We start from the raw sequence: 15,050 nt of genomic DNA, 5'->3' as shown, positions 1-15,050 counted from the left end.
TGTCTATATCCTCTGTCTGTAAGAAAAAGGGAAAGGAATTAGAAACGGGAAACAAAAAGCTATACAAGAAAGTCATGGTCCAGATGTAAAGGAAGCCGAAAGATAGCATTGAGAGAATCCAATAGCAGATAGCAGATAAGAGAATCCACTTGCTCTGATGCTTAGACTATTTCCTGCAAGTGACACACATTTAATGATACAAGATTATCCCTCCTTCTCTATGAGGCCAAACTACTTGATACATACTAGACAGTATTTATATTATCATAAAATCAAAAATGCTATTTACTGGTTTTAACATTTTTTATTCTTCAACTGACATAAAAATTGTACAAATTTATCATGTATAACATGCTGTTTTGAAAAATGTATACATTGTAGAATGGCTTGATAATTAACATATACATTATATCACATGATTCATTTTTGTGGTGAGAACACTTCATTTTACTCTCTTACAATTTTCAAGAATATAATGAATGCACTGTTATTAACTACAGTCCCCATGTTGTACAATAGATCTCAAGAAGCTATTCCTCCTATCTAATTAAAATTCTGTACCCTTGTTTACTGGTTTTTCATTTTTGTAATCAATGAAGAGTCGGAAAATGTAAGACATTCAGTCACATAATGAATGCAGATGACATAAGGCTCGTCTCCTAAGAGAAGGCTGAGGGAGGGTGGGACATGAGGAGGGAAAAGAAAGTGAGTGGAAGGTGGCAGAGAAGCATCAACATCCTTAATAGAGGAGTAAAGACATTAGATCTAAAGTTGATGGATCAGGAAAATAAATGCAATTACATCATCAAGAGAGTTGTTAATGGGCGGCGCCTGTGGCTCAGAGGGCAGGGCGGCGGCCCCATATACCAAGGGTGGCAAGTTCGAACCCGGCCCCGGCCAAACTGTAACAAAAAATAGCCAGGTGTTGTGGCAGGTGCCTGTAGTCCCAGCTACTCGAGAGGCTGAGGCAGGAGAATCGCCTAAGCCCAGGAGCTGGAGGTTGCTGTGAGCTGTGACTCCACAGCTCTCTACTGAGGGCAATAAAGTGAAACTCTGTCTCTTAAAAAAAAAGAAAAAAGAGTTGTTAAGGTTTATCAAACAGAAGAATTAAATACAAAAGTTAAGTTTTAAAAACTAGAAAGAAGAAGAGATATGAAATTTAATACCTCATCTTTTATAAAGGGGAACAAACAATAGCTCAAAATTAGAAAAAAATTCCAAAAAGAGATATAAGCATATATTTAGGGTTAGATAAGACATATTCAAGAAACAATGAAGAAATGGTCAAAAGCGAGACTCTCGGGGGAGGGAGGGGGGGAGTAAGGGAGAGGGACTCAACTGTCAACATATACTTCTCTATTCCAATGTTCATGTTTTTATAAATGCTGACGTCTTTAAAAAAAAAATCACTGGCAAAGTCCAGTGATTAGACTAGCTCTCTAGTCTCCTCATTCAGGACAACGAGGTCCCTGCCAAAAGCACAGGACAGGATCAGACTTGGGCTCTGCTCTGCCCAAGTCATGCTCTGGAAAAAGCATGAAATTTCTCTAGACTTTCCAAGGATGTGCAAAGGAAGCCAGTAGGAAATCCACAACACATATACAAAACACACAGATACATACAGTTGAAAATGGAAAACAAAATACTTTTAAAAACCTCTACTCAACACTAACCTTAAAACTACCCTGAGATGCATTACCCCCATTTCATTCACAGTAAGTGTACTGTAATTTAAAGGTGATATTAATGGAATGGTAACCTGTGCACAGGGAAGAACATGACACATAATTTTTCAGAGTAAAGAAAATGATGAAAATTAACAAAAATTAATTTGTCTTTGATAAGTAGAACAGTCCAGTACCTCTGCTGTCAACCTAGTGGTTCCCGGCCTCTAAGCTGAGTAACCTTTAGGATCCCAGCGAGTTCTGGTCTATATTTATGGTTTATGTACAAGACACCTACACCTGGGCTATACCTACACACAGTCAGATCGGGCCCATCTGTGAATTACAGCAGATCCAAAATATTATAAAGTCATGGTTTTCAATCTTGAAATTATGGACCAATTTTGCACAGTCCCTGGCCCAGAAATCTCACTCTCAGAGCAGTCCTATAGTTAGAAACCTTCAGGTAATGAAAGGAAACAAATTAAACTGGTCAGGCGTGCCCATGCTCTGGAATGGAAATTCCCCAAAGATACCAGGAAATCTATGAAATGTACAAAGAACATGAGTTCTCAACCACACACTCTGCAAACACAAAGTTTGACCAGTGCTTATCTAATAACCAGTTCACATGAAAAGTGCTTGTTTTCAATTAGCCCACCTTTGTTTCAACAGATCTAACCATAATATCTACCTCCAATGTTAATGACAAAGAAATATAGTTTAAACTAGGGACTGGCAAATATTTTCTGAAAAGTGCCAGAAAGAAAATATTTCAGGTTTTGTGGGCCAGAATATTTCAGGATTTCTGTCCCAACTACTCAACTCTGCCACTGTTGCTTCAAAGCGGCCAGAGATAATTGTAGATAGTAGCTATCATACTAACCATGTCTGTGTCTATGTCATTAAACACTACCAAGCTGTGAAAATACTGGAAAAACTCTTATAGGCATCGGCCAAGGCAAAGAATTTATGAAGAAGATCCCAAAGCAATCACAGCAACAACAAAAATAAATGGGACTTACTCAAATTAAAAAGCTTCTGCACAGCCAAAGAAACAATCAATAGAGCAAATACACAACCTACAGAATGGGAGAAAATTTTGCATGCTGTCCACCTGAAAAGGACTGATAACAAGAATCTGCGAAGAATTCAAGCAAATCAGCAAGAAAAAAAATCAACCCCATTAAAAGGGGGCAAAAGACACAAACAAAAACTTTTCAAAAGCAGATAGACTAACGGCCAACAAACCTATGAAAAAAATCTTCAAATGTCTCTCATCTTCAGGAAAATAAAAATTAAAATCACAAGGAGCTATCACCGAACTTCACTGAGAATGGCTTTTATCAAAAAAGTCCCAAAACAACAAATGCTGGTGTGGAGGAGGATGGGAACAGTGTAGATAGCTTCTACCCTGTTGGTAGGACTGCCAACTAGTATAACCTCTACGCAAAGTACTATGGAAATACCTCAAAGAACTAAAAGTAGACCTACCATTTGATCCGGTAATCCCATTGCTGAATATTTACCCAAAGGAAAAAAAGACAGTTTGTAAAAAAAAAAAACACCTACCCTCAAATGTTTATGGCAGCATAATTCACAATTGCAAAGATGTGGAAACAACCCAAGTGCTTATCAATGAATGGATTAATAAAATGTGGTATGTGTAAAACATGATGTACTACTCAGCCATTAAAAAAAAAAAAAAAAATGAGAACCAACACCTCTAATATTAACCTAGAAGGAACTGGAGTCTATTCTTCTAAGTGAAGTAACACAAGTAGGAAAAAGCAAATACCATGTAAACTTACTATTAAATGGGAACTAATCAATCAACACGTACATGCACATATAGAAATAAGACTCATCAGAAATCAAGCAGGTGAGAGGGGTGAGGAGGGAAATTAACACCCAACGGGTACAATGCACACTCACTGGGTCATGGGCACACTTATAACTTTGACTCAAACCGCAAACTAAACAAAAGCAATTTATGTAACCAAAACATTCATACCCCCAAATATTCTGAAATTTAAAAACAAATAAATAATAAGTTCAACTTCTGTAATAAAAACATGAAAATTAAAAGACAATAAGACCTCAAGAAAATGTAAAAACTATGCTAGTTTGTGGGCCTAGAAAGGCAGGAGGCAGAAGGATGTGATTCATAATTAGCTGACTTAGGCAGAGTTCAAGACCAAGAGGCCTGAGAGACAGAAGAGAAAGAGGAAAGATACTTGCCAAGAACTTTATTCTTTTCCTGCTCTCATCTCCATCTCCCTTTCACAAAAAATGCTATTTAGAGGACAAAATAAAATGAATAGGAGGAGGGAAGTGTCTATCCATTTTCTTTATTTTCTTTCTCTTTTTCTCATTTTAAAAAGATAAACAAAATGCCGTACCCCAAATCATCAGAATTAACAGAAATAAAAGTAATAAAAGGCTGAAAAAAGTAAATAGCCTGCCTGGGGAAATGTCAGACATTTCGTGTACAACTTTTATACTACCTTATTACTAATCAATATATCTTATCTTCCTACGCAAGGGGAACAAATCTGGACAACTGCCAACCTCTAGTTCAGCTTACAGAAGGTAAAAAGAACATCTATTTACAATGACCTGACCATAATGTTTTTCTCAGAATAAATATGTCCAATTGGAAAAGATTGAAAAAAATTCTTCTATTATAAAAATCTTCCATTTTTTCTTTAACTTACAGATGAATATAATCTATCCTTATATTTTCTATAACATATTACAATCTAGAATTCTAAATAAGCAAGTGAATTTTAGGCATCCCGAGAAAGAAGAGTGTTCATCCATCAAAAAGTGCTAATTGTCTTTTTGAGTGTGAGAACTCAGCCTTTTGATCACCCCTTCCTAGAATGCAAAATGCCAGCCAAATGTCTTTGCCTAGACTGTAGCCAAAGTAGTTTGTCTGGAGACATTTTTGGTTTTTACAATTGGAAGGAGAGAAAGAAAGGTGCTGATGGTAAAGAGGTGTCGATGGTAAAGAGGTTGTGAAACCCTGGTGTCGATAGTAAAGAGGTAGCAAAAGGTAGAGTATGTACAGTTGTTAACCAAAGTGCTTGAAGGTTGATCTTTTCTTTAGAAAACTATAGGTTAGATTTAGAAATTTTGTTTAGAAACATTAAAATATCTTTAATACTTCAAATATTTTAATATTTTTAATACTCTACCTAGATACGCATACCTATGATCCCTTTGTCTTAATAAAAATAACTTTAAGTATACTCTCTTAGAAAAGCTATGCTATAACTTCAAGAGACAGTTCATCAAGTCAAATAATTTACCTCCTCCCTATCACAAGGAAAATTTAGCAATACTCTCAAAAACACTAAGTGTGAGCTCCATTTCAGCACAGTTAATCTCCGAACTTGTTCGTACTTAAACATGGTTTCAACCTTAAAACTGAAACAGAAACCCATTTTAGCTCAAATGTTCTCCCCTTCCTCTCTTGATCAACACACTAATAACTTAAAAAACAACCCAAAGGCACTCTTTTAGAGTTCCTCCTCCTCACCTTCATCTACAATGAACTTTGAAAAGGCTGCTATCTGAACTTGACCACCAACACAGAGGGGCCAAAAAAAAAAAAAAAAGACAGAGGGGCCAAAAATGCAAAAATGCAGCAATCATAGATCTGCTGAATATTCTTCCAGTTTCTTAAAGATTGCCACTATGGAAGTTGGGGAGAAAGGGAAAAAGTATACTAGCTGAATGCAAGCCCAAGAAGTGGAGGTTTACGGTGAGTTAAGACTGTGCCACTGCTCTCCAGCCTCAGTAGCAGAGCAAGACTATGTCTCTAGAAAAAAAATAATTTAAAAAAAAAATTTTTTTTTTTTTTTCAGTTTTTGGCTGGGGTAGGGCTTGAACCCGCCACCTCCAGCATATGGGGCTGGCACCCTAACCCTTTCAGCCACAAAAATTTTTAAAAAGACTGCTGAATGCAAAAAACTAAGAATAAAGCAGGTGACCAGCAACAGCTACTGAACTACTTCTGCAAAAGTCTCAACACATCAGTCTTTCAAAAATGGCACAAGTTTGGACAACTATCACAAAAATCAAGAGCTGACTCAAAACAACAAATAAAAGTGGTCATTTCAGTCAATATTTTGCCCACAGCCCAGATACCCCTTAATGCAAGTTAACATATAACAGAGAAAATGCTCTTCCAATAAACATAATTGTGACATCTCCCTGACAAAAATATTTGTTTAGGCCCTGATAACAGTATTCACCTGGGAGTACCACATTCAATTCAATTAGGAAATAAAGGAAAGCTTTCAGACCACATGCAGTCATGAGCACCTGGCCCAGCTGGTTTATAGAAAGTGAAACTGAGTCATAGGGAGAGTGTGCAGAACAGCTGGAGTCCAGAAAGGGTGGAGGAGTCCCCCACTTTGGTTGCCACCACTGTCAAAGTTCTATCAATTCCCATCAGGCACAGATCTCAAGTATTACATAACCCAAGAAATGAGACAAACTGCCTCAGCCTAACCTGAATAAACCCCAGCATCAAGCGCTATTGTTTATAAACAGCATGCACTGGAGGCAGGGGAAGATCATGTTTTTTTAATAGATCACTCTGAAGAGTGACCAACTGGCTGGTGTCTCTATTAAAACTCAAAAATTCAGCACCCAAACTTACCAAAGAAACATATTAAAGCCTCCTTTTGCTGTTTGGTACTGTCATCAAGTTAAAGTTAACATGGAGTTAGAAATAGTAAAAAAAATAAAACACTCAACTCAGCAGAAGCAGTAAGTCACACCTGTAATCCAAGCACTTTGGGAGGCCAAGGTGGATCACTTGAGGCCAGATGTTTGAGACCAGCCAGAGCAACAAAAAGAGACTGTGTGTCTACAAAAAATAATTAAAAATTAGCCAGGCATGGTGGCACATACCTGTAATCCTAGCTACTCAGAAGCTAACATGAGAGGATCATCTGAGCTCAGGAGTTAAGAGGTTGCAGCGAGCTATGATTACACCACAGCACTCCAGCCTGGACAACATAGCAAGACTCTATCTCTAACAAAAAGAATCAAGTGTTAGATGCTATGCTGCACAACAGTTTTCTTATAATATTTAGCTCTGAAGTGAGCTGGAAGACATTCTGCAAAGGTATACATCTCAAAGATTAAATGTTTTAGAAAGCCACCTGCATGCATTATGGCTTCATAATTAAAGTTCCTTTAAAAAATATATATATAAGCTCAGGTGCCAAACAGCAATATGCTTTACATTCTATTACACATCAGGTCTTTCCACAAGCAGGCCCCAGCCTCAACAGTAGGCAAAAACAGATGCCCCACAGGCAAGACAGCAGTGTCTAAAAGCCTAGACTTCAAAGGCTGCCTCTTCAAATCTCAAGTTTTTAGTTGTGTGACCTTGGGCAAGTTAATCTCTCCACATCTTAGTTTCTCACCTAACAGCTGGTGGTTCTGGGAACCCAGTTCATCATGTGAGACAAATAAGCTAATGTCATACATAAGCTTATAGAGGGCTTATAATATCTATCTGCTTTGAGGATTTGGTGGCCCTCCAAGTACTGAAACAGCTAAGAGTATCCTCTTCCTACAGTGAAAATCCAGTACAGAAAATCTGAGAAATGCCACGTTGAGTACACAAAGCTCCACGTTGCACACCCTCTCCCTTACGACTCACAACACTACACACGCATAGGGCTTTCTCCAGCAGCCACTGTCATCTTCCATGAATGCTCTACACCTTAAGCAGAACTTCAGCCCCACACTGAGGACAACGGATGGAGCTTAAAACATTGAAACTAACTTTTCCTGCTGTTAAGATTTCCCAGTAACTGAATGAGTCACTCTTTTACAGAGTAAATGTCAAGGTTGCCAGAGAATCCCAGCCCAGATGTTTGCATAAATCATTTTCAAGTGATCACCAAGCCAAAGGACATTATTTAAGACAACACTTTAATACACATCAGTTTTTTTATAATTTTTTTTTTCATGTAAGAGAAGAAATTCTGAAAAATGGGGTTATTGGAGGGAAAGAAATCACAGTAATTTTCAATCCAAAATTGTATCAAACTAAACTTGGGACTCCTTTTGCTCTTCAGAGCATTTGCCTTTTTTCCAACTTCATCAACAAGCACTGGGCAAACTCTAGGGTCAAGATTTAAAAATGCCTATAATGCTTGTTTCATATTTTCTTTGTCATACTACCAAGGGGAAGCAGAAGCTTTTAAAAACCTGATAAGTATGTCTGCAGCAAGATTCTTAATATCTCTCAGCTGAAATTCATTTTGAGCGCTCTGTGTTTACCCTTGGATAAGGGGCCTTTTTCACTTTCATAATAATAAGCAAAATTTGTACTTTAATTTCAATTAAACCCAAACCATTGGCCCTAGCCTATCAGAAGAAATGGCAAGGATATTCTTTGTTCAGATAAATTAATACCAAAACAAATTAAAATAACAATTTACGTTCTGTCTTTCTCCAGCCCTAAGTAGTAGTTGTTAGATTAGCTACTCAGGGTTTGAGTTCCTCAGGCTCATTGGTTAAGAGCACAGTACACAAAACTCGATTTTACTAAAATTTCCGATTATGTACAGGTCACTGGCAAGTAACTTGAAACCGAACTCGCACACGCGGCGCGGTACCTTTCCAAACAAAACAGTTCGTGGCCGTTTTGCTTATTTTTAGTAAACTTTAAATAAAAGACTTTAGACGGATGTCTTCCAACTGATTTGCCGATTTAACCACTGGGCGCAGAACTGAGCGCCCCACAGCTTCCGGCCGCAGTATAGCACGCGCTTCCCCAGTCCGCTCCCCACGCCTGCAGCTAACTAAGCAGATGTGATCGCTGAAGAATGACGACACTAAACCAACCTACAGATCTACATCTGAAGGGGCCACGATAAACTTTTCTCTGCAAGGGGGCAGTGAAAAGAAAGAAAATAAAAATGCCCAGGAGGGGTAATGCTGGTTCTATTTCCCCGACTCGGTGAGCGAAGGGGGTCTGAGCTGGCGACTTAACCCCATGCGAGCCGTAGGACAACACAGGCCAATAGCCCCGCGTCGCGCCGGCGAGGGGGCGTCCCACGCCGGGCCGGTTCCCGGCCAGCAGGTGTCCCAGGCCACCCCGACGGGGCCGGGTACGAGTGCGGAAACGGCTATTCCCCCTGAGCGCCATTCCGCCACCGCACGCTGGTCAGCACTTTGTTAACTCCGCACGCCCAGGCGAGGTGGCTCCCAGGTCGCGATCACCGCCGTCCGAGAGCTAGGGAACCCCAGCTGGAGGACGCTCGGGCCGCCTCGGGTTCGGCCTGGCCCTGCCCCGACGCGGAGCAGCACGTAAGTACACGGCCCCCACGCCTCGCCCCTCGGAGTCCCGCGCCCGGGCTCTCAGGTACTCACCTGGGGAAAGGAGCCCTCGCGGTGCGGGTTCTTGGGGTAGTCCAGGTGACCCCGGTCCAGCATCAGGTAGAGCGAGAAAATCACCACACAGAAGATCGCACTGCCGAACACGGTGAACTGGCGGCTTAACTTCATTTTCCTCAAATAGACTCCGGACCAGGACACTGTCCTCACCCGGAGGCAGCCGACTGTGGACTCTAAGCAGCAGCCACCGGAGGCTCCCTTCTCCCCGGCTGCGCGCCCTCGGCGCTCTCGGGTGCGGGTCCCGGCGGCGCTCCTCACCTCGCCTCCGGCGCCACCACGCGCCCTTGGCCTTCGCCCTGGCTAGCCGCCCTCCCCGGGGCCAGGCGCTTCCTCGAGGCGAGACTCGCCGTCAGTGGAGAAGGGGTCCCCACAAACTTGATCGCTAGCTTGGTGCTGACGCCCGGCGAGGCGCGCGGGGCCGGCGGAGGGCAGGTCGCTTGCCCGGACTTCCTGCCACCACCGCCCTGAGTCGGCAGGAAAAGTTTTCTCGACGAGGGCAGGCGTGTCCTCACCCAGAGGCGGCGCGGGTTCAGCAGCTCCCGGGCCAAAGCCGTGCTGTTAGGTCGGAGAAGCCCAAGGGGAAGCAACAGAGTCGGGAGAAGCCTGAATCTACAACTTAGCTCCGGGACGGTCGGGCCCGCCCCGCGGCACCGCCCCCACCTCCCCTGACTGAGCCCCTTCCTGCTGCCGCCCGCGCCGCTGACAACCGCCCGGCCGGGGCGCACGGATCCGGCTGGAGTTTCCTCAAAGCGCGCGTCCGCTCACCAGCCTCTCCTGCCCCCCTCTGCCCCTACCCTCTCCCGCCCGGCCCCGGGCTGCGTGCGAAGGGCGCAGGGGTCTGGCGGCAGCAGCACGGGGAGGGCGCAGGGGGGCGGGCGGCAGCAGTGCGTGGAGGAGGAAAAGGAGAGCCCGGAGGAGAGGACCGTCCCCGGAGAGAAGCCCGCTCCAGCCGCAGCAGCGAGCCCCCTCCGTCCTTCCCGCCCCGCAAACACGGAGATGGCGGCGGCAGCTGCGAGAGGAAGCGCCGGTTCTCCAGCGCCACTTGGCTCTCCAGCACCGGCTGCCACCGACAGGAGACGGCGGCGCTACGGCCGCTGGGTCGATAGGTGCCCGCAGCCCCAGAGCCCCGCGAGCGGCTGGCCCCGCCCCCTCCCGACGCGCCGGGATGAGGAGGCGGGCCCCCCGGCGCCCAATCAGAGCGCGCCGCCCGCTGGGCCCGCCCCGCGTCTGCCTCCCTGTGCCCCCGCGGTAGGAAGACCTCGGAAGGCTTTTGCGACCTGAGAGGCATCTTTGCCGGAGTTGAGGCCTTCAGGGGCGTTCAGGAGCCCGCAGCCCACGTTCTCCAGGGGCTGAGCTTCCCACCCACTTCCCTTTTGTTGCCCATGTTTCCTATCCTAGAGCGCCGGCCCGGCGTGTTTTGAAAGAATGCTTGGTGAAGGACTGTAGGAAAAGGAACAGAAGAGGGCTGCGCGTTCTTTTCAGGCTCTTCCTTTCCTCCTTTGATTTTTGTATCATCGTGTTGAAACCCGGGGGAAAAGAACCTGCCAAAGGCTCCTGGCTCCCCAACTCCGGGCAGATGTAGACATCTGACTACAAAATCTGCTAGGGGAATCTTTGAAGCAATGAGTGTGCCAATTATCGATTTATTGCTTCTCAGCTACAAATTCACCCTTTTTGACTGCTCTGTGAAAGTGGATCTGGGCCTTTTAAACAGGCTTTCCTTTCTGGACTAAAGCTTTGTCAGTAGAGGGCACTGAAGAGACACTGCAGAAAGGAAGGGGTTTTGCTTCCTTATTTTCGTATATAGGTAGGCAGGTTCTTGCAGCAGCGTATCTGGCTGTCTCCAGTGCCAAGCTCCATCGCCAGAAGTTTCCTCTCATATCCTTAACTCTAGGAATGTGAAACACTGCCCTATGAGTAAGTACTCAGTCATGGTAGAGACATCTGCAGCAGGTGGCAAAGGGCAGATACTCTTAAGTGTTGAGGATATAGCACCACAGTGATTTCTCTGCCATTCACTAAGCCAGGCTATGCCCTCTCCAAAAAGGTCTAAATCTTAGGACTGAGAGAGAATGGGAAGGTTTTTCACTGGGCAATCTACCTCTCAGCCCAAGACTAAGGAGTAAGGTTAACTCCTTATAGCTATTTCTTTAGTCTCTAGAGTTCTCTTCTTACTAATGAATCCCTCATTATTCTAATCCTCGTTGAATTAATATTTTTTCTTATTAAGGCTTCTCTGCCCTAGGAGTAGTGCCAAGAAATAGGCCTGCAAAGATAATATTTGGAATTTGGTTTGACTGAGGCTTGGGCTTGAGCTCCTTGACAAAGGGAAATGGAATGCTGCTAACAAAACCATGAGGGTAGAGGTAGAGTTAATCAAGGAATCACCTGTAGTTGATCTTGATGACATGCCACTGAACCTTTGGAAGCCTAAGTGGCAGCTACACTTGACCACTATGGTTATAAAGGTAAGTAGAAGGACTGTAGTGTGGGGTGGATTCTTTTGAGTGTCTTCGAGTGCTTGTAAAAAGAAATGATAACCACAGGTCCATTAACTTTCAGAGTTATGGTATGAGAACCACAGAAATTCTATACAATTCTAAAAGAAGCTCCTATTTATTGTAGCAATAAGAATGATAATGCTGAAAATCAAATACAAAATTTTAGTTTTCCTATAACAGAATTATAACTACTATTAAATCACATACATGCCAAGTTTCTTGAGTAAAATTTAAGTTGCTAATTGATAAAAAATAGACTCTCAAAACTTGAAATGAGTTGAACTCTTGAGATGAAACTGACGATCTTAAACCCTCCAAGTCACTCTGATTTTGTCTTATCAGTGGAAATATGTTGCCCTCCAGTGTTTAAGGAGACTAGCCTTCCTCTGCTTGAAAATTTATGATGGCAAAATGCTATCTATTTAGATAGATTCCCTGATTCTAATGGGATTAATAGGATCCCAGAATAGCAGAGGCCAGGAGCACATAACCATCAAAGACAAGGTGGCCACATCTACCTGACTGGCTGCCTTGGCTTACCAAAATCCCCTAGGAACAAAGTATATAGACAGGCTAAATAGATTATAGCTTGATAATTAATAACAGTTAAAGCTCTAAATGAAGTCTATCAGATAGGCAAAATTCTACTTGAGTTGCCGTGGTGGACAGTCACAGCCTCTCAGCTTTTAGACCTAAATCAATGCACAGAGTCCCTTAGTTGAAGGGGAATCTGAAGGACCATGCACCATAGCCACAATACACAAGGCAAATTCCTTTAAGCCTTCTCCAAAGAGATATGTGGCCATTTAGTAAAGTGACTGTGCATTGGTAAACCTCAGATATTTTCAGGTTTACTAGACTCTGGCTCTGAACTGATGCTAATTCCTGGGGACAAAAAAACAAGCAAACAAAAAACAGTTAGCCACATACCAACTGTGTGATTACTTTCCCAGTTCTTTAATGTGTAACCGGAATAGACACAACTTAGCAACTGGTAGAATCCCCACATTGGTTTGCCTACCCCATGGAATGGTGGCCGTTATTAGGAAGAGCTAGGGGAAAGCTCCTGGAACTTTCACTCTCTTCCAAGACAGTAAATCAGAAACAACACCATATAGCTAGAAAGGATTTACGCTACCATAAAAGGCTTAAAAGGAGTACAGGTGATGATATTTATTATATTCCCATTTAACCAGTTTGGCCAGTGCAGAATGGATCTAAGAAAATTACTGTAGACAATTATAAATAGTAGGAGGTGATTCCAATTGCAGGATTAGTAGGAGGTGATTCTAATTGTACGATTCTCAAATGTACTATCAACCCAGCACCTGGCACTTGGTGTACAGCTGTGGATATTACTAATGCCATTTTCTCTATACCTATTTATAAAACTGCCAGAAGCAGTTGGACCTGTCAGGGCCAACAGTATACCTTCACAGTGTTGCCTTAGGGGTACATCAATTGTCCTTAATATAGTGCACAGAAAGGCTATCTCAACATCCCATAAAACATCACATGGGTTCACTATATTGACAACATTATGCTGATTAGATCTGATAAACAGGAAGTAGAGAGCATTTTAGATGCCTTAATAATATATATTTGAACTAGAGAGAAGGCAATAATAATCATGAAATGACAACTTCTAAATTGGGCACTGCCAACATAGGATATGTCGAAGGATAGTGCAGTCCATACAAGGAAGAAACCACTGCACCGCTGAGAGATACACCCCAACAAATGATGTGGGTTGGAAACGGTGAGGACTGTGGGGGGGAGAGGAGATGATGTGATTGCTGCAGGGACTGATCATACCAATCACGTGCCCAGGGAAGGAAAGTGGGATAGACTGAACATATCTCCTTAAAATTTCTATGTTGAAGTCCCAGACCCCAGTACTTCAGAATGTAGTAGCATTTAAAGAGGCAACTAAGTCAAAATGAAGTTATTAGTGTGGCTCTAACCCAATGTGACTGATGTCCTTATAAGAAGAGTTACCAGGGACAAGTGCACACAGAAAAAAGACCATATGAGGACACAGGGAGAAGGCAGCCATCTGCATGCCTGGAGAGTGGCCTCAGGAGAAACCAAACTTGCTGACACTTTCATCTTGGACTTTTAGCCTCTGTGTGAGAAAATAGATCTCTGATGTTGAAGCCACCCAGTCTGTGGTATTTGTTATGCCAGCCCCTAGCAAACTAGTAAGAAGGCAGCCACCAGCTGGTAGGAAGTGTTTGCAAACCACATAGTTGATAAGGGACTTATATCCATAATATGTAAGGAACCCACATAATCCAATAGCAAATAAATAACTTAATTAAAAATTAAGCAAAGGACCTATGAGTAGAAAGGCCATTAGGTAAATTAAAAGGTGTTCAACATCACTAAGCATTTACAATGAGATACCACCTCTCTGTGTCAGGATGCCTATTAGAAACAAGTCAAGTGATAGAGTTGGCTAAAAGGTGGAAAAAAGGAAATGCTTGTGCACTGTTGGTGGGTTTATAAATTGGTATACTATTGTGGAAGACAGTAAAAAAATTAAAAATGAAGAAAGCTACCATATTACCCAGCAACCTTACTCTGGGCTATATCTCTAAAGTACCTTCTCCTGTTTAGAAAATTAACTTGGATTATCTTGATTGCTACTTATTCCATTTTGAAAAGATTTTACTGCCTACTTACAAAAAAGCTTCATTTTTTCCTATCATTATTAGTACATAAGTTGTTACATCTCCTAGAGCTGATAATAGCCCTTCTAACAGGTGAGGTGATGTCTTGACTCTCTGCTCTCCCACGTTTTGCAGCATTATTCCCAATAGCCAAGATAGGGAATCAACCTAAGTGCATCAGCAGATGAATAGATAAAGAGAAGGTGGTGCATGTCTACGTACACTATGGAATACTATTTCACTATAAAAAATGAAAGAGATTCTGTCATGTGCAACAACATAAAAGGACCTGGAGAGCACTATGCTGAGTGAAATAAGCCATATTTGGAATACAAACACTCCATGATCTCAGTTATACTCATATGAGGAGTCCAAAGTCAAACGTATAGAAACAGAGAGTAGAATGGTGGTTTCCAGGGGGCTGGGGGGGGTGGAAGAAATGGACGACTTTGGTCAAAGGGTACAAATGTGCAGTTATAAAATGAGTAAGTTCTGGAGATCTAAGATACAGCCTGGTGACTATAGTTGATAATACTAGATCATGTACCGGACACTTCGTAAGAGGTTAGACCTTAAGGATTCTTACTACACACGAAGTATGGTAATTATGGGAAGTGATAGCTATGTTAATAAACTTAAATGTGGTAATCATTTCATACTGTAGACATATATCAAAACCTCATGTTGTACACCTTAAAAATATACAACTTTTATGTGTCAGTGATGCCTCAATAAAACTGGAGAAAAAAATAGATAAACAGACAGATAGATATAATACTTCA

General features: G+C 42.5%; 1 protein-coding gene across 1 annotated transcript in view; it reads right to left on the bottom strand.

Annotated features, from left to right (window-relative positions):
* Positions 1-9,811, bottom strand: part of MAN2A1 (mannosidase alpha class 2A member 1) — a 214,105-nt gene extending 204,294 nt beyond the window's left edge. Inside the window, exon 1 of the mRNA XM_053565980.1 lies at positions 9,072-9,811. Within this exon, the coding sequence (XP_053421955.1) occupies positions 9,072-9,206 (135 nt within the window). The 5' untranslated portion in view covers positions 9,207-9,811. The remainder of the gene's footprint in view (positions 1-9,071) is intronic.
* Positions 9,812-15,050: the final 5,239 nt, after the last annotated feature.

This window comes from Nycticebus coucang, chromosome 17 (genome assembly GCF_027406575.1).
Source record: "Nycticebus coucang isolate mNycCou1 chromosome 17, mNycCou1.pri, whole genome shotgun sequence".
Lineage (NCBI taxonomy): Eukaryota > Metazoa > Chordata > Mammalia > Primates > Lorisidae > Nycticebus > Nycticebus coucang.
The sequence above is the reverse complement of the archived record's forward strand: the minus strand, read 5'-3'. Positions and strand labels throughout refer to the sequence as shown.